This window comes from Macrotis lagotis, chromosome 7 (assembly GCF_037893015.1).
Source record: "Macrotis lagotis isolate mMagLag1 chromosome 7, bilby.v1.9.chrom.fasta, whole genome shotgun sequence".
In the NCBI taxonomy this organism is placed as follows: Eukaryota; Metazoa; Chordata; class Mammalia; order Peramelemorphia; family Peramelidae; genus Macrotis; species Macrotis lagotis.
In genome coordinates, this window is record NC_133664.1 from 33,276,581 (window position 1) to 33,301,766 (window position 25,186).

Below are 25,186 nucleotides of genomic sequence, written 5' to 3' on the forward strand. Positions count from 1 at the left end.
TGTAGAAGACAAGAGCACACATCCCCCTCACTTCCACCTTCAGCTTTCTTGTCTTTAAAAAGACTCAGTTCAGGGGCAGCTAGGTGGCTCAGTGGATAAGAGTACTGGCCCTGCAGTCAGGAGGACCTGAGTTCAAATCCAGTCTCAGACAAGAATTACCTAGTTGTGTGACCTTGGGCAAGTCGCTTAACCACACTGCAATAACAAAAAACCTCAGTTCAAATTTCATCCACAAGAACTCTTTCCAGCTCCTACCTCTTCTCCATCCACGCCCCTCCCATCCGCCACTACAGCCTTCTGTCTGGAATTGTGTATCATGAACACTAGTGTCAAATGGAAAAAGGCGGCTACTCATCTTACAGCCCTATGATTTGCATTTTGTTTTAAAATTTGATTATCTATCTGCTTTATATTATTAAATATTTATTATATTTTAATCTAGTTCAGGTGCTGTGGGCCTCATGGAGCCAACCAGCTGCCTGTCTGTCTGTCTGGATCTATAACTGATATGAATTAAAGACAAATTATTCCAGAAAGACTTCAAATTTTTGCATTCCTTGTTTTCCATGGTTCTCACATTTTTCCTTCCAGCTTTCCATCTAAGTTTTTCCTCTAAACAAAGTAGCTTTTTATAATTTGTTTTTCAGGTCCATAAATAAATAAGCTTGAGTTCAACATTTTAAATTCAAATAATTTGTCAGATTTGCAATCTACCAATTAAAACTTTCTCTTCCAGCCTAGATCCTCTAGGTAGGCAATACAACTTTGACAGTCTTCCTTTGCGCAATTCTGAACTTGCACCATTTTGTTGAAATCAAATTCCCCTATTCTAAATACAATTCTCAAAACCCTCCATTTTTGACATTTAATATTTTATTTCCTTTCATAGAGATTATTTGAAGCTTTTGGAAATTTTCAGTGCAATCCCAACTCCCTCCCATCGGGGAGCTTTCCTACCCCACTCAGTCTTATTACGGCATTATGAATTTGATTTTACTCAGACTTCCCTCACCCATCTTCCACTTACATTGCATTTAGCCGAGTTCACTATACATTAAATAATTCCAAAACCTTTATAAATACTGTTCCTAGGGACTGTCATTACCCTCAACTACTTTTCTCTGTATTGTCTGTCCCTATACCTGTCACTTTCCTAGACATCATTTCAGTGGCTCTCAAATTACATGGAGGACAAAAATATAGGCTTTCCCACCACTTAAAAGCCCTTCCAATTTCTATTTCCACACTGACTGCACATTACTCCCAATTGCTTAATATTAGATTCCTGATAAACTTGCCTAGCTGCTGTTTCTAGTCAATGTTCCACATTATGCCTTTCGTCATAGGAACCTAAGACTCAAAGCTGGGAAGGATTAAGAGGCGATGTCCAAACTTCTCATTTTACAGAGGAATAAAAAGGCTCCAAGAATCTAAGGGATTGGCCCAGGATTCCACAGCCAGCATCTTCCCAGGGCTCTACTGAGGCGCCCATCTGACGTCCTTCCTTGGCTTCTGCCACTTCCCCATGAAGCTTTTCCTGACCTCCCAGTGGTTACTGCTCCTCTCCCTTGCTTCCACAGCTAGATTTAGTTATATATTTTAGGTGTCAGTGTATACATGACGACTTCCTCAGAGTAGAATAGAAGCTCCCTGGGGGCAAGGGCTCTTTAGCTGAAGTTCTACCTTTGGCATCGGTGGGTCACCTAGTTTCTTTCCCCCAACCGCTCATGTCTTTCTCTGTCTTATTCCCCTGGAGGCTGTCGTCTTGCCCACCACACCTGCCAGCGTATCACGAGCTACGAGTACACCTTTTGGGTGGCTGGTGAGCTCCGCTTCCTTGCTTACTTTCAATTGTGTATCACACCAGTGTATTGGTATGTGTACCTCTTCCCAACCCCCACAGGCCAGATATTGGGGAATTAGGTTTCTATTTAAAAGCCTACCCTTTGGCAAGACCTCATCACCTTTCTGTAGCGCAGTAGGCTGTGAGCCGAGGAAGCAATGGAATTCTACCAGTTAGTCTAACTTAACTCATCGCAGTACTACACAACCTTCAGCAGATGATGGCTTCATCTGTACTGAGTTGAATCTATCAGTCAACAAACATCTAAAGACTTACTACATGTATCCAATGTATAAAGAGGCAAACAATCCAGTTCTTAAAAATCCTCTTCATTGGGCCATGGATTTTTTTCCATGTTGAGCTGAATTCCCTTAAGTCCTTCTTCCGTGTGCGCTAAGAGTCAGGGATAGAAAGGAAGCTATAGGCAGTCCCTGCCCTCAGGAAGTTGACAAGCCAAAGGGGAAATCAAGAAAAAAAAAAATGCTCAGTGGTTGAGACAAAAAGCCATAGTGAGTAATTAATCCTTTCCCATAGTCAATACTAAAGGAAATGCCCTGGAATAAAAACACAACATGCCAGAAGATTTGGAACTTTTTAAAATATAATTTAAAACTATTTTGTACCAGTACAATATATTAATTTTTACAAATGTAAAATTTTATCAGCTGTTAAAGCATTTGCAAAAACCACACATCCTACTTCAGCTTTTATTGCACAATATCTATATGAAAATATTAATTTTTAAATTAGAAAACATAAATTATGCTTTCAATATAGAAGAGACGATCTGATTTAAGACAATACTATATAAGAAAATCTACCCAGAAAATAACCAACTTTCACAGGTTACCAAGCTCAACGGGTGTTACAGAATGCCCAGTTTCCAAAAACCTCTAAAACCAGTACCAGGGAATCTTCATACAATTGTATCTCTGTACTCCATTATAAATCAAGTTGGTTTATTTAAAAAAAAACAAAAAAGTTGAGGCATTTTTTAATGTGAGCAAGTTTTCCACGTAGCTCTTTCTGTACTAATTATCACAGTTCCAAGGGGACGTCAATTGGCCCAATGAAGTCCGCAACCTATCGACACGCTCATCTGCCCTCACGTACTCTATTCTGGCAACTTTACAGCCAGTGACTACCAATGTCATCCCTGTAATGAGGAAGTTTTTCTACCCAATATAAACAAAGGCTAAGATTCAGTCTTTTACAAAATCAGTTTATATATATTTGCATCACACAAAAAAAGTTAGTGTCAAGAACATTGTTTGGTCTTCCTTGCTATTTTGTAGGACATGGTTTTCCCTGTAGTGTAATCCGTAAACAGATGCCAGTGTTGAGCTGAAATGTAATGACAAAGTAACAGGGTCGTATGGAGAATGAAGTTGGAATGGGGTGGCCTTCTGGGTGTGATGCCACCAGAGTAGTTAAAATACTGACTGTAAGTAAAGCTTGGGACAAAATGGATTTCCCATCAAAGACAAATACAGAACCTGGAGGACTCGTTTGGGAGGATCTTGCTACAAGCTGATGTCTTTAAACATACCATGAGATAATTTTTACAAAATTGTTCCTGAATTACACAGAACAAGAATATGATCAATTTTTTAAACAGACCCCAATAAAGCATAAGAATGGATGTGAGCCCCTACTCTTAATGACTCAAGAAGGTCTTGAGGCTGCTTTGGGAACTTTGAGGACACAATACATCTATCTAAAGGAAAAAAATAGGAAAATAGTGGTCAAGAGGTCCCAAGTTGTTATAGGTAGATAGTATTATTTTAAAAAATCCAAATCTTTAGAAAAAGTCTTCGCAGTACAGAACCACCAGAGACTGGGCCGCCTCCCTTCAGATTTGCATACTCCAGAACTGCTCACAGCACCTCACCTTGATGAGTGTTTTAAAAAATATATATATTTATAAAAGGTCTACAATGAGACCTCAAATGTAATGTATTTTGCCTTTTTTAAAAAAGGATATTTTTTTTTATTTCTCTTCCCTTCCTGTTCTCCTGAACAAAATAAAAATAAACTCTGTCACTCCATTAGAAAACAAACTAAAGACATTCGCAGTCTGGAAATTTTCCAAAGCCCCCAAAACTTGGTACATGTGCAATCTCCTCCCATGTAGGCCTGGAGGAAATCCCTGATTACCTATCACTGAACATATCGCTAAATTACACATTGTAGAAAATGTACATTAATAGTAAAGAGTAAAATCTATTTCATAAAATAAAAATGTTCTGTAGCTTCCATTTAAATACACATCTGAAAAGCTATAAGAGGAATTTGTTTTTGTTGTTTTGTTTGTTTTTTTTTTTTGAAAAGTGCTAGTTAAAACATGGATAAGTATCTTCAATGCATTGTCCCAGTTCTTTGAAACTCAACTCCATTCCTCAGATCTGGTGACAAAGTAATTGCTATGAGGGAGAAGGAAAAACAGTTTTCACTTGTCAATTAATCCGGCTTCCTTAATTTTGGTGAAGAAGAATTTCTCCAGGATATTGGCACATTTGTAGTATTCACTCTCAGGGGGGTTGTACTCTTTGCAATTGGTAAAAACCCGCTGTAAGTCTGCCATGAATAATTTCTTAGATACGTAGTACCTATTCTTGAGTCGTTCGCTCATGGTTTTCAAATCTGTGTGAGAAAGAAAATATCAACAGTCTTTGGTTCCTTTTCACTAATCAATGGGGTCAACAAAAAGAATCTTTCATTAACTGTATTACAGTTTACAGCACAGGAATACTCCAAGAACCTATGCTTTTTAATCCAGTTGGGGAATCCCTGCAATTCAGACTGCAGCTCCTTTAGCACTTAGGAGATGCCTCACCCAATTTCTGCATCAAATGCATTCATTTCTGCCACACCCCCTATACAGATTCACTAAGAAGATTCTCACTCCTAGGTCTAGTGTTGGAATGATGAAGATGCAGATGGTTTTGGGGAAAGGAATTCCACCAATAGAATGTTAGAACAGAAAACCCTCAAGGAGTCAACCAGCCCCAAGTGAAGGTTTTACATATGAACAAGGGCCTAAGGCCACATGCATTTACCAAGAGATCATTTGAGCAGAATTAACATCACTTTAATCAAAAGTTGCCAGTGTGACTTACTCTGTGCTTTTCACTAGATTCTTTTGATGCTGCAAAGGTCTGATGTAATTGCAAAAAATGATGTAATTGCAAATACACTGATGACCTATGTATTGCTTTTATTTCACACTTACCAATGAAGAAATTAATAGTGCCCCACTAAAGACTTATTATAAAATTAGGAAAAATTAAGATGAAGATATTAGAAAAAGAAAATTTTTAATGCAACACTTTACTCTGAAACTGTATTAGGTTACAAATGGAAACCGTAACTGATAGAAAGTGCAAGAATGCAGAATGGCTTCCACACTTTTTCTCCTCATTCTACTTGAGCTCTTGCATGCTGCCTTTATCTTGATTTGAATATAAAGCTGGAAACCACTTTCAAGATCATGAATGTAATAATTTCCTATGGGGGTGAGGTAGGGGGAGCTTGCCAAGCACGTTCACCTGCCATTACCAAAACCATTTGCTTTCAAAGGTGACAATTAATTCTTGGGTGCTAATTCCCTGCCAGGCCCTGTGTGTGAGAAGGGCTGGAGAGACAAGGAAAGCAACAACCAAATCAAAACCAGTCCCTGGGCTTAAGGAACCCCCAACTAATGGGGGTGACCACCTGAATCTAACTATACATGCAAGATACATAGAGGGGAGATCACCTAAGGGGGAGGGCTTAGCAGCTCAGAGGACCCAAAAAGGCCTCCTGCAGAAAATGGGCTTTAAGCTGAAACCAGAAGAAACTTTAAAAATATGTTCATATTCAATTGAAGAGGAAAGAGATCTTAGGATCAGGAGAGCCTTGGCTTTGTAACTTTTCTCTAACACTTACCAGCTGTATGACCACGGAGACAAATGAAAAGTTTGCTGAGTTTTAGTTTACTCATCTGTTAATTAGGAATAACACTACCTATAAGTAGTTCCCTCACAGGATTACTGTGAGGATGAACTGAGTGGCTATCACATAGATAAAAGGCAATGTCACTGTCGAAAAGGGGAAAATTAGAATGCTAGCTGCCACCTCCCTTTAGGGTAAGGGGAGATTTCCCAACTTGTAGTTCTACTTGTATTAGGAAGTCCTGGTGTGGAAACTTTCTCCCCTGATTCAGAATGGCAATTTTTGTGCAAATTAAGGTCTCAGCCTCACAGGTACATAGATATGGAGCTGGAAAATATTCTGGAAATCATTTATCCTAGGGGTTCTTAACCTGAAGTCCAGACACCCAACGGTTTCAACCAACAGATTTCAGTGAGTCTTGATTTTCACTAACTTTTACCTCAAATTTGTCATTCCTTCATGAAGTTGGGCTACAAACCATTTGTCAGATAAAGAGTATGTAAGACTCACCAGACTCACAAAGGAATCAAATAGGGACCAGAGATCATAAGTTGCAAACGTGGAGGACTGTGGGTAAACCTGGGTGCTTAATCAATTCTTGTTCCTTCCCCTTCCTGCTGGTGATATACTATGCAAAACAGTCATGAGGGAGTTGGCAAAGAGAACAATATGGACAAAATTCAATGGGGCCTTTGATCCTCCACAAAAAAAAAAAAGGTTTGTATTTGTTTCTTGCTGACTCCCCACCCCTGCTGTCCCCTTTGAGTCCCACATGACAGGGCAATTCATAGGATGATGCAGCTTGAAGGATCCAGTGGCATGGTCTTGGCCAGTATTCTCAAACTTAATATTTTTTATTTTGTTAAATTTATTTATTATTTTATCTATTATTTATATTTTCCCAATTACATTTTAATCCAATTTGAGTAGCCAATAGTAACACTTCTATTCTAGCCACTCCCTTACTATGATGAAGAAGCTGAGGCTCCACTGAGTGGCTTGCCTTCGAGGTCATACTGTCCTAATAAGAAGTGATGGACTTAGAATACTAGGGACGCTAAGAGGTGGACTTCAGGAGGCATCCATTCCCCAAAATATAATTAACACCTTTATTTAGGAGATTCACAAATTTTCGTTGAGCCCTTATTTTTTCCCCATGACCAGCAGCCCAGCATTGCCAACCATGTGTTAAGTAGCTTCACCGGTGTCTCACTGACTCAACACAGCGGATCAAAAGCTCGTCATCCCCATCCCCATTAAAAATGACAACACTGACACGGTGCTCGATAGCTCCCAAGCCTGATGTGAAATGCTCTAAAATTATTTCGCTCAATCCTCACAATGCTCAAAGGAAAGGACTGTTATTACTATTATTCCCGTTTTACAAATAGGAAAACAGCCTACAGAGGTCGAGTGATCGCTTCGAAGTGTCTGGAAATGAGGTTTTCCAGACCAGCCCCAATGCTCACTCCCAACTTCCCCCTCTCTACTAATGAGGCTCCTTCTCCTCCCTTCAAGGGGCTTACCTCAGTCATCACTTCCAAGTAAACATGATACCCAGGCCTTCCTTTTTCATCCCTACAATCCTAATCACTTCTCCATGACTCCTAAGGATAAGGGCTTGTCCACAGGACTCCCCATCCTTCAGATTACAAGGGGCCTGGAGCTGGACAGGCCATCCGAGGAAACCTAGCCTTGGGATGGGAGAACCAGAGCGGGCCCTCAGAAACTCCCTGGCCAGCCCCTTCCTTGTATCAAAAAGGAAACTGGAGCCCAGAAAGGCTCAAAGATATCAGTGGACAGATAATAATAGCTACAGTAAATAAAAGAAAGGCACAGAAAGGAAGATTACACCCAGAGAGTTTATGGGCACACAGCTAAAAGGGGCAGGCCCTTCTCCAAGGTTATGAAAGACAGTTGTAGAAAGCTTCAAGAGAACACAGAGAAACACTGAGTCACAGAGGCCCTTCTCCCTCTTTCCTCTTCCTCCCCAACAAATACCATGACATCAAGGTTCCCTGTCACTGTCATCCTGCCACACACACACACACACACACACACACACACACACACACACACACACACATACATACACACTCTGTCTGTCTGTCTCTCTGTCTCTCTCTCCCCCCCCCCCCACTAGGAATCTCACAACATACATCTTTCTCAAAGCCTACTCATCCCCCAAATCTCCAGCTAGAGAAGGTTAACTCTAAACTTAGAAAATGTTAATGGCATTACCCATAGGGAACCTTATAACTTCATAATATCCGGGAGCTTCTGTTCTCTTCACGGGTTCCATGAAGGGCCAAGCGCTTTGATGGCTCTTTAGTAAAGAAAAAAGTAAGGTATCTAATATGGAAATTCCATACAGGTAAATCATTTCAAAATCTTTCCATCAAATCAAGGAAATGAGACAACTCACCTTCACCTGTTGCAGGATGTTTTTTAATGTGCTATAAAGCTGATCAGGATCTTTGGGCTCTTTGCTTGAAAGAAAAGAGTAACAAACAACAGAAAAACAAGGATTAGCCTTTATCTACAATCCTTTTCATCCCCCTTGTAGAGGATCATCTAAATAGGGTACATACTATCTCATGAAAACTATACCCCAGGAAAATACTGGAGTCAAGAGAGAATATGGTATTTTTGCTTTTTTTTTCTAAGTTGAAAAAAAAGTAGGGACAGATGGGGTAGCTAGGCAGCACAATAGAGCACCAGCCCTGGAGTCAGGAGGACCTGAGTTCAAATCTGACCTCAAACACTTAATAATTACCCAGCTGTATGGCCTTGAGCGAGTTATTTAACCCCACTGCCTTAAAAAAAACAGATGCTGGGACAGGGGAGGGGAAGGCCATGGGAAAGAAATCATCTTCAAATACATTATTTTCTAATCAAATAATACTTACCCTCTTTCTTTTCCACTCGGTTTCCAGCCTGTCTCTCCTATACATTAATAGAATTAAACACATGATAAGAATTGTTTTTTGATACAAAGAGTAACAAAGTTAGCATCTTCTTAATTCAACTTACAGTCTTGCTAACCATAGTAATAAAGATAAATAAATTACAATACTGCAACAAGAGACCTCGCTTTCAGTCTGTTCCCTATTGGAGTATGAATGTACTCAAGAGACGGAGGAAGGGTTTTAGGCAATGTAAAAACAAAAGACCAGTGCATATTTACTTAAAAAAAATAAAGTGATTCTCTTCTCCACTTGTGTGCTAACACAAGATAGTGAACCCAAGTTGGATGGCCCCTTTTCATCATTCCCTTCAACCTTTTTAAGATAAATGTTGAACTCCTCTTTCTTCTTCCTACTGCTTGGGTAAAAGTAGTAAACAGAGGCAGCTGCCACCGCCAGCGATGGCACCTTTGAAACCACTGAGCATGAGGAAACCAAGTTGTTCAACGCCAAGCAAGATTCTACTCTGCTTTGCCAAAATCAGACAATTGTGTCTGTCCAAACTACAGAATGGAAATATCTCATTCCTGAATGGAAGGGTGATGTCATTTCAAATGCCGCTAGAACTGAACTATCTTTCTTAATTTTTATTCTTGTTATATATACCCTATACCTTTGGCAAGTTGGTAAAATTTGTGAACCTCTTTTCAGAATGTTTGTGAATGCATAACATAAAATAAACACAGGGTGACTAAGGAAACCAATTACACTGAAATACTGTTACCAAAGTATTTTTTAAAAGGACCCAAGTTAAAAATTCCTGCACCAACAATCTTATCTTCGAAGTTTCAGACTTGAGCATAAAGTTGGTCCTTTTTGGCATCTGTCCAACAAAGGATTTGGGGACTCTTTTTATCCTCTCCCCTTTGGTCAGCTAATACTAAAAATAAATCCTAGAAAACCCCATTAAAAGTTCTCCTTGCCAAGAACACTGTCAGTCATAAATTTGTATACAGATTCTAGGTAAGAACGCCACACTGACACAAACCAATTTAATTTGCACAAGTGAGTTACCCCCCCCCATCCAGACACCTGGCTCTTACTCTGAAGTCTCATTCACCACTTGGACCAGCTGCCCCTTAGGGAGGATGGCTAAGAAAACCCTTATCTGATACCATTAACTTAAGGGAGGAGGGATGCCCAGGGAAGTGAACTGGCCAAAAATTAAGCCAGGCAGAGAAGGAGACACCTTGGCACAAGCCCAGGAGAGGTTGGCTCTCTGCTAGCCTCGGCTCCAGGACCATACCCTGGGGTTCAAGCCCCCCAAGGCCTTATCAAACAAGAATAGGACCTTCTTGTTCCTCTCGGCTGAGCTGCTGCAGCCATAACCAAACTTGCTTTGGAAGAGAACGCTATACATACTAATGCCAGGAATGCTTTCTATTGGAATCTGGCGAACTCCATCCTTAAAACACGAAAGTCCAGGGTAGACCTTTCGAATCTGGGCTTGCTTCCTTTCTATAAGCTTCTTAATTATCTGCAACCAGAGGGAAAAAAATACAATTTAGAAGGAGAAAAGTTCATTGGAGAACTGAAGTCAATAATATTCAGTATTCTGTTTCCTAATTACTCCTCACACATAAAGAGAGTGCACAATTTGAGGGGGGAAGAAAAAGATGAATACACTTTTCAATAGGCAATAAGTGAAAATACCCCATTATTAAGCCTAAGCCCATTTGGCTTCACGCACACCATTGTCTCCAAATGACTTATCTCTACCAACCAGAAAACTAATATTGAGTGGATGCACTGCCCCTGGGCTCACTGTCACATGTAGCATATTTAGCATAAGTCATCTATTGTGTCTCGGTTTCTTGGAGGAGGCCAAATAAAACTGACAATAAATCACCTCTGAAACATCAGAGACATCTGATGTTTCATGCAGTCAGAACCCCTTTACATTTCCTCAATACGAATTGTGCCATTTGACCAGGTCTTCAAAAGGCTATATAAACCCTTAAATTCATTTAAATCATCTCAGCCAAAGCCCCAGTCTGCACAGTGTGAAGCTCCCCTAAACAAGTCAATAACCCTACCCTTCCTACTTTGAAGGAAAGGGGGACATCCCAAGCATCCAGCATTCCTAATGTGCTGAGGAGACTGGTTTTCATATTAGCTCTTCCTGGAGAAAGTAGCTCGTGGAGCCTGCAAGGAATCCTTCAAGCCCCCCAGTCCATTTTCATCTTGGTCTCAAGTCACATTTAATTGAGTGTAGGGGGATATAACCCCCAAGCAGTCCTTGAAAAACAACAAAGAAAAACCAAATTTCTCTCTCTTATAATCTAATTTTACCAATAACAACAAGGAATCATTTGTGAGGCAAGAAAATATATCTTAGAAGCAATAACATCAGCTCAGACATATTCTGAACTAAATTCTTCCTCCTAACCTGTCTTCTAATTTCCATTCCAATCTACTCTATTTGAATCGGCTACTTAACTTCCCAAGGTAAAAACCCTCTAGCCAATGATTTTTCTTCTTAGACTGTCCTCTTCATTCCCTTTCTCCAATCAATTGCCAGGTCCTGCTGCTTTTTCCTTAAAATAGACACCATTCCTCCCACTGCACCCCTCACCACCACACTAAGCCCCCATCACTATTAGCAGTCTCCTCGATGAAACTACTCTCTCCTCCAATCCATACTCCTCATTTCCATGTAGATGCTAAACCTCCTCCTTCACCATGTCACTAGCATGACCAAAAATTTACTCACTGTCTCTTCATGACCCCATGTGGGGGTCTTCTTGGCAAAGTCTTGGAGTAGTTTACAATTTCCTTCTCCAGCTCATTTTAGAGAAGAGGAAACTGAGGGTTAAGTGACTTGTCCAGGGTCACACAGTGTCTAAGGTCAAATTCTTTCACCTATCATTACAGATCAAATGAGTAATAACATTTAGGAAGGGATTCAACTGTTTCAAAATGTTTGAAGTGAAGGGACTAGATATTGAACACCTCAATTGCTAAATTACTTCCAGTGATTTTTATAAAGACCTGGCTTGACCAGTCTAGACTGTATTTTCTAGAGAAGAGTTTCCATAGCAGGCAGTGTGACTTGTAGAAACAACACTAGCTGAAGGCAGAGGATATGGGTTTGCTTCCCTGCCCTGCTCCTTCCTACCTTCAGGGCCAGTTTCTGGTGGACCAAATGACCTCTCAGAGCTGTGACTCTTGTCACAAACGACCTAGTCCAAAACTGCCCACTAGAACTCCAAGGCTTCTGTGTCCTGGGACCTGAGCAGACCAGATGCACAGACTGCAGCCTCAGGCCTGGGATGAGTGCCCACTCTGGTTCAGCTCCCATCCAGTGCCGTCCCTGCCAGCGACCTGCTCCACGCTGATAATGCTTTCCTTAGCCTTTTCTTCTAAAAAGAAAACCCCAGCCTGTTGAACAGAGGCCTGTTTGCTATAAGTCAAGATAACAAGCAAACAGGAGGAGCCTCTTGTTGGCAGGGAAAGTGTCATCTGCTGGTTCATATTACCAGAGGTCTCCCCTTGGAATTGTTTCCTTCAGTCTTGTGTCCTTGGCCACATCGGAGCAGAAGTTTTAGGGGGTGTTTTTCCCCTTCATTTCTTACCCCTGGGAATAAGTACTGGAATAAGATGGGTTGGTTGTTTTTGTTTTGCTTTTAACAGAAACCAAGGAACAGATGGGTTTTTGGACAGATTTATTTAAGCTACTGATGCTAATAGAGAAATGAGAACATTTACTCTCCATTCTATATCCCCTGATGAGGGCAAGCTTATCACTCAAAGTCTTAAAATGTGTAACTAACTGTCTAAAGGATTCAATCTAAATTTCCTAGGTTTAGCCTTCAAGACATTCCACAATTTGGCTCCAGCTTTTTCTTCTGAAATAATTAATTCCTACCATTACTCAAACCGGACTCTCTTACCTCCATGCCTTTATCCATTACCAGAATTGCCCTCCTCTGAGGCATTTCCTTTACCCTGGCCCAGTCTTTCTGGCAATTCCTCTACTGAATGTCTGTAGCCCTTATTATTGTGTTTTCCCTTATAAGTCTGGAGATTGCCCTATGGGGCCTTTTTGTTTCATTTCTCTTATTCATTCATATTTTTTAAAGGTTCTTACCTCTTTCTGTTTTTTGATGATGACAGAAAATTCTGTGTATGGGATCCTTGGGTTTAATTCACAGCCCATCAGAGTGGCTCCTTCATAGTCCTTAATGTAGCCAACATATTTGGTTTTGGGGACTTTGATATCTTTGGAGAAACCCTAGAAACAAGAGATTCAAACGTGCCTTTCTCATGCCCCCAACATGATGTTGGAAGAAGCATATACCTAGAGATCAATTATTCAAGTCCAGAAACACAGGAAGTTGTACACACCTACACACAATTTTTTTTATCCTAGAATGTAATTTAATCCTAGACATAGCTGAAGATATAAATAATTTAAGTTACATAGATCTATGAAGAATTTTATAAAAATCAGAAACCAGGATAAGTATTGACTTCAGAAAAAATAGGACACTAATGTATCAGGAATAGAAGTCTGAAATACGGACAAAATTATCACCTCTCTGACAAAAAAGAATTATTTGAAGACTCAAAATTGCCCAGCAAATGTATTTAACTGTAAAAAATGAGGGATAATGTGATTAACAATATACCATTAAGGAATAACATTAATGTTTCACACATACATATATGTATATAAATGTGCATATGTATTTATATGTATAAAAGAAATACCACAAAAAAGCAACACAATAACGCACAGAAAGGAGGGGATTAGGGTCAGAAGGGAAGAAAAATGGAAGAAGGAGAAAGGAAAGAAAGAAAAGAAAAATCGGAACTGAAGCTAAAGTTATTGAGAGAAAAGTCTCAGAAAACACAGGCCTGAGAATCTTTTTTCTAAGATTTATAAGATGATAGAGAAACTTCAGTCACTTTACTGGTCAACTGTCTAAGAGCAAATTCTTACTGAATGGAGTTGTGCTGTGCCCTAGAGGATATCCAAATGCAAACAGCCAGCTAGGTTAGAGCCAGATCCTTGCCTATGTATGCACATAATTCTGCAGCCAAATCCCCACGTGCATACATCTCTTTTTTTATTTTTCTGAGGTTGCAGGATCATTGATCATAGACCACAGGATCTCAGAGGTCATCCACTCCTACCTCCTCCTTTTATGGTGAAGGAAATCAAGGCACTATTTCAGCTCAACAACAACAACAAAAAAAAAAAATAATTCAAACTCCACAACAATTACCAAACATTTCCTGGCTTTTTGTTTTATACTAGAATTGAATAAAGATTATCCACCCAACTCCTTTCTTGTCATGTACCTACTGCAACCATTCTCCAAAAAGGAGAACAAGGTAAATCTTGAGAGAATTGTAAATAACGTCCCTTCCTTTTTTGATAGAGTGCATTCCCCAAAGTTGGTTAAAAGTGATTAGGAGTAATCTTATTTTGGACAAAGACTTCAATTCTTAAAATCAATCCCCCATTCCCACTCCTTTCCTCACACACAAGGTGAGGTAGTAGAGAAGGAGATTGCCAGTGTTACAGTCCCAGGAGGGCTTCCCAAGCACTTTTCAAGTTCCAGAACAATCCACTCTGCTCCCTCTAGAGAAAGTCTTTCATCGGAACCAAAGCATTTGTCCCATATGCCAGACCCCATAGGACCAGGAACTTGATCATATTCCTCCTGCATTGGTTATTTTCAGTATCTAACCTGGCTAGGGGACAGGTTATAAAACAGAACTTATAAACACCACTTAAGTCTGAGGATACCAATTTAACAGCATAGGCTCCAGCCTGAAAATGATTCAATTCACAGTTTCAGGCCCATGGAGGGATCTGCTGCCCCACTTCACCAATTCTGTAAGAATAAGTTGACTTCAAAATGAATGATGCCTGTTAGTATGTTGATGAAATGAATGAGGTGCTAGGGTTCCAGTAGAGGTGGTAGGGCAGGTGGAGAGACTTACTTGTTTCTTGAAGTATCCAATTGCATATTCATCAGCATACGTAAGAAAGTTCAGGATGCTATGTTTTATATGGTATTCTTTCAGGTGATTCATGAGGTGAGTTCCATAGCCCTGTATGGAAGTTGGTATAAGAAAAATTTATGCATGGGTGGAGAAAATCTTATGAAATGAAAAGTGCCAAGAAAGATGTTGGGGGCCAGAAAGGGAAGTGGTGGGAAGCTGTATTTTTTGGTTTCATATATTCTACATTTCAGAGAATTATAGTAATATGAACTTTTCCTCAGAAAGATTTAGCATAGAGGCTGATTCTGAGCCTCAGGGATAGCATATGTTAACAAAGCCTTCAAAAACCCTTGGGCCAAGCTGCTAGAAGAATCAGAGGCTCTATCTAAAGAAAAAAATCTAAAAGCAGATTCTACTAAAATCCCAAAGAATTTTCTGATGAGTTAGTAAATAACTCCAAATTCTTTTAGCAGAAAGTCTAGATATAATTACCAAAAACAATTCTTTTCTCACAAAAGTATTTGAGAGCAATAGATGAAAACATAAAGCACTTTCCTTTAAAATCAACGATGCTAAAAAGAATCCCATCTACCAAAAGAGATATATGCTACATATCCAACAAGCAAAACTTACTAAAAAATGGGAGAAATCTCTCTCAAGGTAGTATGGTGTTTAACTAGACAGACCTTCCTTGCAAGTAATTACAAGATCCCCCACTGTAAGAATCACATTCTAAGAAAACCCAAGAGAGGGAGCACTGAAACATATCATTAAAGTGGGGGTGGAGGGGAGGGGGAAATTTATTTTAAATTATATACAGTTTTTGGAAGGGAAAGCTCCTAACTCTAGCTAAAAAAAATTTAAAAAGGACACCTATGAAACCAAGACTATTACCTGAATAAAAGTGTCTGAGAACAGACTTTAATTCAGAAAGATAAGGTTTCCGGATTTCAGCCTAGAGCTCTAATCACTGTGCCACCCAGTTGTCCATATCCTTTATGCCACATGGCCTCTAACTGGATCCATGTAAGAGAATAAATCATCCACCAGTTTTGGTTGCTAGATAAACAGATGCAGATTCTACACATTAGTAGGTGAAACTAGTGAAACATTTTCCTCATGATTCTTTCCTTAAAACCCTAGAAAATATAGGCCAAACTGTCTTTACTTTCAATTCTGTAGCCCCAAGAATGCAAGCGGGTTCAAACTGGTTACTACCCATTCCAACTGGGAATTCCTTTTATGGCTTTCACTTTTAACTTTTAATTCAACAAGAAAACCCAGGGGAAGCTTTTCTGAGGAGGGTCACTCAATTTGTACAAAATATTTCTTTTTGACACTCAAGACTGCTGATTTTTGACAGTTACTCTCTCACCTTCTGAGAACATTACCATAGAACTAACTAACAAGCTAAAGATGTGCTGGGCAAATTAAATCTCAAATCTCAGCCAAGAAATCTTCTATTTGATAAAGGCAAGACAATCATCAAGGTGAGTTTATGTTGCTAATCAGGATACTTCATCATGTGGTTTATGAGGGTGAGCAGTCATGCACGTATTATATGAAAATAACCTATGATTTCACAGGTATGTGCACTTCATCCACCAATACAGATTGAAACCTCTCTAAGACTTAGAAAAGATACTCCATGGGGCTGGTCTAGTTTTAAAAAAAATTCCCATCCTCTGGCGGCCAATCTTCTAATAATTAGTCTCATCAAACTAAGCTGGGCTGGTCACAGACATTTATTTGGTGCTTGAAGGTTTTCTCATTTAACCCTCAGAATAACCGTCTGAGGTTCTGCAGGTACTATATCCATTTCATAGTAGTTGAAATTAGAGCACATAGAGCTTGGATGATTTGCCTGTGATCATAAAGGGACCAAGTATAAGAGGAAAAATTCCACTGAGACTGACAGAAATATCAATGAAGTTTTACCCCATGTTTAGAAAAATACCTCGTTCCACTTGAATTCAAATGCTTTATGTTCAGTCTGTTCTATGTAACAATATTGTAGAATATTATATTATCTCTATTTCTAAAGGACACTGGATTTTCCCATTTAGGAATTCACCTATTTCTGGAATAAGAAAATGGGAGGTACCAGTGCACCTGAAACCAGTCCATGTGGAAAAACCAAATAGGAATCTGGTTCACTCTTTCAATCAACAACATCTTAGAAAAATAGCAAAGATCATTCATTAATTAAAAAAAGGATGAAAAAGTATTTTTCCTTTGAATCACTTCTGAATTGAAGAATCTATTTATTAATGGATGATTTGCTTTACGTTTTCTTCTTCTAAATGAGTTAAATGTTACATGGTTTCCAGTAAGGTTTTTTCCTGAGGAAAAAGGGAATAACATTGCTGGGATCATCCAAAGACAATGATACCACAAACCCCTTCCTGATCCTGTATGATTTCTCTCTGCTATCCCAACATTAAATTCACCACAATTAGATCCTTTCAAAAGGGTAGTTATTAGTGGGATTCAATTTTGAAAATGGGGGAAAAATTAAAATATCAAAAATTTTCTTCTCCAACTAAAAGGCAAGCACCATTCCTTCTAGTTCTCACGAAGACTAACAAGACAAACCAAAAGGCTGCAATGGTCCAGACACTAGCTCATTATCTTGATAGTATCCTTATTACAGAATTTCTCAGCTTGGCTTTGAAGCATTACCTGAAAACATCACAACAGCACCATCTAAAGACAAATTGGCAGATCTACCCAAAAAGCAACTTAGGAGTTTGACATGAAGTGAAACTGGGGTTCTCTGATAGCTCAAATTACACCCCCCCCAAAATGACAACCTTGAAGAGAGGTAATAAGGAAAGAGGAGGGAGGACAGAGAAAAAAAACAAAAAAAGTTTAATTTAAAATCAAAACAGACAACAATAATAACAGTAAATAAAAATGATTAACTGGTTTTTGCCCTTTAATGGTCTGTGCTGTCAAAGCCTACTATCTCACTTTACTCTACAGACTCTTTAGCATCTATAAATGACATTCTCCAGAGATAATAAGCAGAAGTGATCATTACCAAAAGTGGATAGAGGAATTGTGTAATATTTTTTGTTGTTCTTTTCAAGTAATGTTGGGGACTTTTTGTGATTTGAAACAGAATTACAGATTTAGGGCTAGAAGACCCATGGATTCCAAAACCCAACATCTCATGTAACCAAATAGGGAACTGATATTCATGGAAACTTAGTACTTAAGAAATCATTTAGTCAACTGAAAAGTAGCTCTTTTTTTCTTCTGCCCACTACTGCCTTCCTCCTGTCATACCTCAGGGCCCCAGAAGGTTCTAGTAATACTCACATCTCCTCACTATTCATTCATTCCTCACTTGGTGGGATCCCTTTAGTTTCCAAACTAAAGTGACCTTGTCAAATTCACCTGGGGAACTCTTCTGAATTGAAATCTGGTGCTAGTTTATCATGAAAGTGCATATTTGAAGGATCTTAGACTGCAGGATTGGGGCCAAAAGAAAAAGAATCTCATAGGAACATCTGGTCCAACATTTACTGAGTCTAATGTCCCAAAGCACTAGATTATGCAATCCTTTCCTCCAGGGAATATAAACTCTTTACCTCAGAATTACCTGGCAGAGGAGGAGGGAAAGCCTTTAATCGATCTAAGAGGGGAGTTCAAGGACAGGGCTCCTGAAGTGTAGAGGAGGAGGAATCTTTCATTCCTGAGGTTATAAGTTCCTAGAACCTATCCTTTTGCCAGACAAAGGAGATGTCTGGAGGCAGCATCACTTTTGGGAGTTACAGAAGGGAAATAACCACAAGGTGGAGAGGTTCTTGAGTTTGAAACTTTGGGTCACCTAGAATACATTTCCTCCACAGCATGCTTGCAGGAGATGCAAGAGGCTAATCCTACAGCTGAAGATTTAAAACTGTGCTATTGGCAGGGGACGAGAGATTTGGACTGAAGCAACATCTCACACTACCATTAGCAGAGGCCAGGGAGAATGGGCATCACTTACTCAGCAGCCCCCAACTGATCTGGACCTTCCAAGGGAAGCCTAATGAGTCTGAGAGAATGATGGCTCTGGATTGGTCTATGGGGCTCATGTGAAACCTAGGCGTTTTAGGCATTTTGTATGTGGACAAAATAATGGATGTCTCCTACTCAGTTTTTCAAAATGCAAGTTTCATGATAATAAAGGTAGTGTTTTCTCTGTATTTGTATTCCAAGTGCTTAGCCCTGTTCCTTGCCCACAGAAGGAGCCTGGTAGAGGCTAGCTGAATAACTAAGTGAATGACACAAAAAATACACACTTTGAATATTATTTTCTTTGTATCTCCTAAGAATAATTTCCCTGGGGTTCTCTCCTCATGAACAACCAAACCAAGATGGGATCACCTGCCTTCAGTGAAGGATTTAATATTTACTACATGTGTCTCATATTGGTTATTAATAATAATTATTATTATAACCAGTGTAGACATAGCCCTTTAAGACTTGCAAAGTCTTGACATATCTTCATTCATTTGGTCCTCACAACAACTCAAGGAGATAGGTGTGATTTTCATGTCCATTTTATAAGATGAAAAATTGCGCCTCAAACAAGTTAAGTGGCCTGTCCAGGATCACACAGCTAAAGAGTCAGAGGAAGGATTTGAACTCAAGTCTTCCTCTTTCTAAGTTCCTGGCTTGATCCTTTCTACTACACTGACACCCCTCCCCTCCTGATTACTATGTCAACTAAAATCATGATTAAGAAAAGGAAAATACTACTTTAATTTTTTTTTGGGGGGGGGTTGCAAGGCAGTAGGGCTAAGTGACTTGCCCAAGTTCACAAATCCAGATTTGAACTCAGGTCCTCCTACCTCCAGGCAAGGGTTCTATCCACTGCACCAAGTAGCTGCTGCTATATTCACTTTTTAAAAATATCTCTTGTTTTTCTTTCCTATCTCATGACTTTCTTTCTTTTCCCCTTAAACCTAATTCCTCATACAGAACATGACTAATCTATAAACATGTAAAACACAAATGTACACGGTACAATATTCACCAGAATGCTTGCCACTGGGGGGAGAGGGGTGGGGAGGGAAGGAGTAAGGACATTATGTAACTTTATTTTTTTATTTTTTATTTTTTGCAAGGTAATGGGGTTAAGTGGCTTGCCCAAGGCCACACAGCTAGGTAGTTATTAAATGTCTGAGGTCAGATTTGAACTCAGGTAGGTACTCCTGACTCCAGGGCCGGTGCTCTAGTCACTGTGCCACCTAGCCGCCCCAACATTATGTAACTTTAAAACATGCTTGTGAATGAATGTTGAAAAGCATTTATAACATGTAATTGGAAAACTAAAATAAAATAGCAATTGGAAAAAAAAAAAGAAAAACTCTAAATGAGGGTGTGACTGGAGTTCTCTTAAAATACACACAAGTACAAAAGTGCCTCTTGGAAGGATATCTGGAAAAGAAGTCAGAATCAAAATAGTCAAGATATACCAAAGATAAGTCATTCTGGGATCTGCTATCTATCACTTGGGATCATCTCTGTTGCCCTTTTCTGAAATGGTCAAAAGTTGATGAATCCATTTTCTGGAATTTATTACAACATCAACAACAATTCAGTGGGGCAAAATGCAAAAGGTGGGGTTTATCCTAGTTACCATCCCAAAGCATAGTAAGAAACTTCTAGAACGATGAGACATGGTTCAGTATCAAGACGAATTTGCTCTCTCTAGGTGTAGAAGGTTGAAGCATGCTAAGTTTGTAGCAACACATGTAACACAAAATCCATCTGGGGTCTTCTGTTGGACAAGGCCCAGAGATGTTTCCACCTCTGGGGCTTTTTATCCCCCTATGTGGTATGGCTTTCTCAACAAGTCCCTGGGAGCCCTTACCTTGACTTGTTCATTGGAAGTTACAGCACAGAAGACAATCTCTGTGAATCCTTGTGATGGGAACATCCGGAAACAAATCCCACCAATCACACGGCCATCTTTAATCAGAGCAAGGGTCTTGTGCTTACTGAAAAAAAAAATCAGCTTGTGTCCAAATTTTAATTATACTGCAAAGGAGAATTTATTTGAGATGCTTATTATTAATCAACCAAGAAGAAAAGAGGAAATATAATGGATGTCTAGATTTATGGGGTTACAATATAACGTATTCCCAAGCCCATCTATTTAGTTCCCAATTATATCTGGACTATCTTATGGTCCAGATTAAAGGTCTGCTCTGTTCCTGCATGCTCTCACTAAGCTAACCCTGGGTCACATAGACAACGTCAACAGAGAGCAGACACTAATGTATCCTAGCAGGCTGGAAAGATTGGGTATGGGAGAAGGGATGGACTGTGGGCTTGAAACCCAAGGAATGGCCTAGAGTAATTTATGTAGGTTCTTGAAGAGGTGAAATTTGGGGTCCCTTTCAGCCCTAAGAGTCTATGAAGATCAGAGACTTGTGAGAATGAACCTTCCTGATACCTCAGTATCAGTAATGAGATGTTTATTCAATTTTGAACATTTGCATATGTTAAAAAGTAAAACTCCCATATCCCCCACTATGAAATTTTTAAGGTACTGAAGAAATCTGAGGGTGGAGCTTAGCCTGAACCATTCCACTGCCCAGTAAGGACTAGCACAGATGACTCTGAAGGTACAACAGCTTTATACATCAGATCAAGCTTCAAAATTAAATACATTTCTCATGATCAGTACTAGAGTATCAGAAGACTAAGATTCACTCTCACCAGTCTCTTTACAGAATCCAGAGCTGAAAGGGACTTCAAAGGCCATGGCATCTAGGGCTTAACCTATTTTGGGGGTCACAAATCCTTCTAGCTCACTGGTAAAACCTGTTCAATCTTTTTAAGAATACTTTTTAAATACACAAAATACAATACATTGGATTATAAAGGAAAGCAATTATGTTGAAATATTCAGACACCTACTGTTTTTCAAGTTAACAAACTCTGATCTATTCCAACCCATCCCTGAAGAACATTATCTACAATGATCTGGATGATCCTTCCCCGAAGCTACCCGATGACAGGGAATCCCACTACCTCCCAAGGTAGCCCCCTCCATCATTCTGGGCTCACTTAAATCAGACAAGTCTTTCCTTTCCTCAAGTCTACACCCACCTCTCTGAGGATGGGCAAACGAGCTCCCTTGAATAGACACACACTTACGGGTCAAAGACCAGGCGGGTAATGTACTCTTTGGGCATTCTAGGGAGCTGGTGAGAGAAGACATTCTGTAAGCCAACAAGCCACATCATGATCTTTTTGTTGGGCTTCTGATTGAGAGAGTTGCCAACCACGTGGAATTCGATCACTCCTCGGCGTTCTTCCAGCCTGGCTGCTTCATCCCGGGCTGAATGTGCTGAGAGAAAGTTGGTCTGGGATAAGGGGCAGGAAGGAGAAGGAAAGGGAAATGAAGAAAAGGAAAGGGAGGAAGAGATTCCAAAAAATGAATCAGGTTCACACATTCAAGCTTCTCTTTTTTAAGCCCCAGGGGCCCAGGCTGGTAGTTGTAAGACAAACTAAAAGATACTCCAATTTCCTTATTAGCTTTTACTCAGAAAGAAAGATGCTTAGGTTTTGAGACTGGCTCAGCAAGGCTCTTCCTAGGTTGTGTTTCACCCCTGACTTGGCTCTCCTGTAGCCCAGCAGAGTGGCCAGGGATCACTTGGGGATCACTCCATACCTCAGTGCAAAGGAATGAGCATGGAAATCGGAACCAGGGATTCCCATTCTAGTCACAACTCTGCTACTGGCTAGTTGGGTAACCTCATACAAGTCAGGAAACTGTCCAACTGTTTCCTCATCTGTAAAACAAGGATGACATGACCTGATCTGCCTACCACACTGGACTTTGAACGGGCATTCAAAAAGATAATGGCACTAGTGCTTGGCAAAGAGCCAGCAGGAGTCCATCCTCCCAAGCTCAGCGGAGTCACGAGCCCACCTTCAACCAGTGCTTTCATCTGGTTACTCTGGAGCTTTCCCTTTGTGAGGCGCTGTTTTCCAGAACTATCTAACCTGGCAACATTATCTGGGCCTGGGGTGGAAGCCAACATCACACTGAGCTCAAAATCAATCAGCACCTTCTGCAATAAATGTGAACAAACTGCACACAGTGCAAAATCCAGCACGTAGTTGTGGGGAAAGTACTGGCTCTTCAGGCAGAGATCTGGGTTCAAATTTTGTGTCTGAAGTTGTGAGGCCTTGAACTAACCATCTAACTTTCCTGGTCGTTTCCTCATCTGCAAAATCAGAAGGTGTCTTTTTCTGCACTAGATTAATGACACTCTGACCCCTACTCACTTTCCTTTCAGATCCTAGAGCAGTGCCCCCAAAAGCACTGCCAAAACAAAGGGGAGAGCCTGCCTTGTGTCCATGCCCAGGTATGATTGTTGTGGTCTGGTGTCCAACTCTTTGTGAACCCATTTTACCATTTCTATCTCAAGCTCACTGTACAGAGCCTGAAACTCTCTTCATTGCACCAGGTGGCAGCCCCTGGAGGCAGGAGGATCTGAGTTCAAGTCCTCTTCAGACACTTACTAGCTCTATGACCCTGGACAAGTCAATTCACCCTGTTTGCCTCACTTTCCTCATCTGTATAATGAGCTAGAGAAGGAAATGGCAGACTGTCCCAGGATCTCTGCCAAGAAAACTGCTCCTGGGGTCATGAGGAGTCAGACACCACTAACTGAGAACGCCTCTGGTGGATCTGATATTATCTTGTGCCTGTCCATGGGAGCACGGGAGGTTAGAATCCAAAGGAAACCTTGGGGTCAATCGGTGTAACCTTTTCTGGTTGACAGGCCATCCCTCAAGAGGGTAAACCAGCCCTCCTTGTCTGAGGACCACAACATGGTCAGCAGGAGGCCCTGCCTCTCAGCCAACATTTAGTTCACTTCATCTTTTTGGGGGGAGGGGGAGCAAGATGGGGGGGTTAAGTTACTGGCCCAAGGTTGCATAGATAAGCAATGATTAAGTGACTGAGACCAGATTTGAACTCAGATGCTCCAGACTCTAGGGCCAGTGCTCTGATGAGCCACTTAGCTACCCTGGTTCACTTCATCTTAATGACACAAGTTTAACTCTGTTGGCAGTGAAACATCCTCAGGGGTTCCTACTGCCTTGAGGATGACCCACCACAGCAGTGTCTCCCACCTCCAGTCCTCTGTCCAGAGTTCCTCACCTCTTCCTGCCTTGGGAATTCTCTCTTCCCTTTGAAAGCTCATCTCAGGGGCAGCCTTCACCTCAAGGCCTTTCCAGAGCCCTCCAGCCCTCAGGGCGCATTTCTCTTTTGATCAACTTTATCACTGAACTTTCTAGCTTTGTAATTTCTTGTCTCCACCCCCCCCAATCCTATGGGTCGGTAATGTTTTGTTCCCCACCTCCATTTTTATCTGACTCCTCCTCCCTTCCTGTCAAGCTCATGCCGGGAATCCTGGGGCCATTAATAACTATTCCATGAACTCAGTTTTGTCCGGAGGGTAATAGGGTTGAACTTCATTCTCCGCCCGTCCAAATTTACATGCTGAATGGACTGGTCCATCTAACAATAACGGAGACAACTAGCTCAGGTTGGGGCACAGCTTTTTATGTGCATGACCTCAGCTCAACCTGACAGCCACCCCAAGAGGATGAGCGAAACCAAGGCCCCATCTTAGCAGGCACAGAACTGCCCTCAGACCAGTGCTCCGGCCAGCTGTGCAGCAGCGGAGACGGAGTCCCAAGACCAGACTCAAATCTGATGGTCTAGCTGGGCACTCCCCTGGCTCTGCCTCTGGAACATCCCTGCAACGTGGCAGCTCCCTTTTGGAGAGAGGTCAGGGCTGGTGAATCCCCATCCTCTTCCTGACTCTGCTTCTGACTCTCAGGATTTGTTTGACTTTCTCTTCCCCTCCTCAATGGACACCTTTCCCCTTCCCCTTTGGTGTGTTATCTCCCCATAGCCATTTGAGAATACATTTTGTCAGAGTCTGTGACCCTGGAGCTTAGGAGCGCCTAGTCGAAGTATGCTTATCAAATGCTTGTTGCCTCGGCAAGTGACACAACCTCTCTGAGGCTCAGTTTACTCACTGACAAATTGGGAGTAATAATGACAGCCACCAAGGGGCGGCTAGGTGGCATCGTGGATAAAGCACCGGCCTTGGCATCAGGAGTAGCTGGGTTCAAATCCAGTCTCAGACACTTAATAATTACCTAGCTGTGTGGCCTTGGGCAAGCCACTTAATCCCGTTTGCCTTGCAAAAAAATCTTAAAAAAATAAAATAAAATAATGACAGCCACCTAACAAGGATGTTCCAGGGAATCAATGAAATAATACATTGTAAAGCATTTTGCAAAACTTGCATAACCAAATGAATGAGTTATATGAAATATGCTCTGTTTCTTATACAAGATATGTGAGAACTTGTTACCATCTTCACACCCAGGGCTTGGTCCATGGCATGCTTCAGAATCTCCCCCAGAATAAGAACTGGGAAAGGATGTGACTTGT

General features: G+C 40.7%; 1 protein-coding gene across 1 annotated transcript in view; it reads right to left on the reverse strand.

Moving 5' to 3' along the window:
• Positions 1 to 2,426: 2,426 nt before the first annotated feature.
• Positions 2,427 to 25,186, reverse strand: part of KAT2B (lysine acetyltransferase 2B) — a 100,524-nt gene continuing 77,764 nt past the window's right edge. The window contains exons 10-18 of the mRNA XM_074195210.1: positions 21,862 to 22,070; positions 20,570 to 20,696; positions 14,698 to 14,808; positions 12,833 to 12,976; positions 10,105 to 10,219; positions 8,686 to 8,722; positions 8,202 to 8,265; positions 8,018 to 8,102; positions 2,427 to 4,486 (exon numbers count right to left, since the gene is read on the reverse strand). Coding sequence (XP_074051311.1) covers positions 4,293 to 4,486; positions 8,018 to 8,102; positions 8,202 to 8,265; positions 8,686 to 8,722; positions 10,105 to 10,219; positions 12,833 to 12,976; positions 14,698 to 14,808; positions 20,570 to 20,696; positions 21,862 to 22,070 — 1,086 coding nt within the window. The 3' untranslated portion in view covers positions 2,427 to 4,292. The remainder of the gene's footprint in view (positions 4,487 to 8,017; positions 8,103 to 8,201; positions 8,266 to 8,685; positions 8,723 to 10,104; positions 10,220 to 12,832; positions 12,977 to 14,697; positions 14,809 to 20,569; positions 20,697 to 21,861; positions 22,071 to 25,186) is intronic.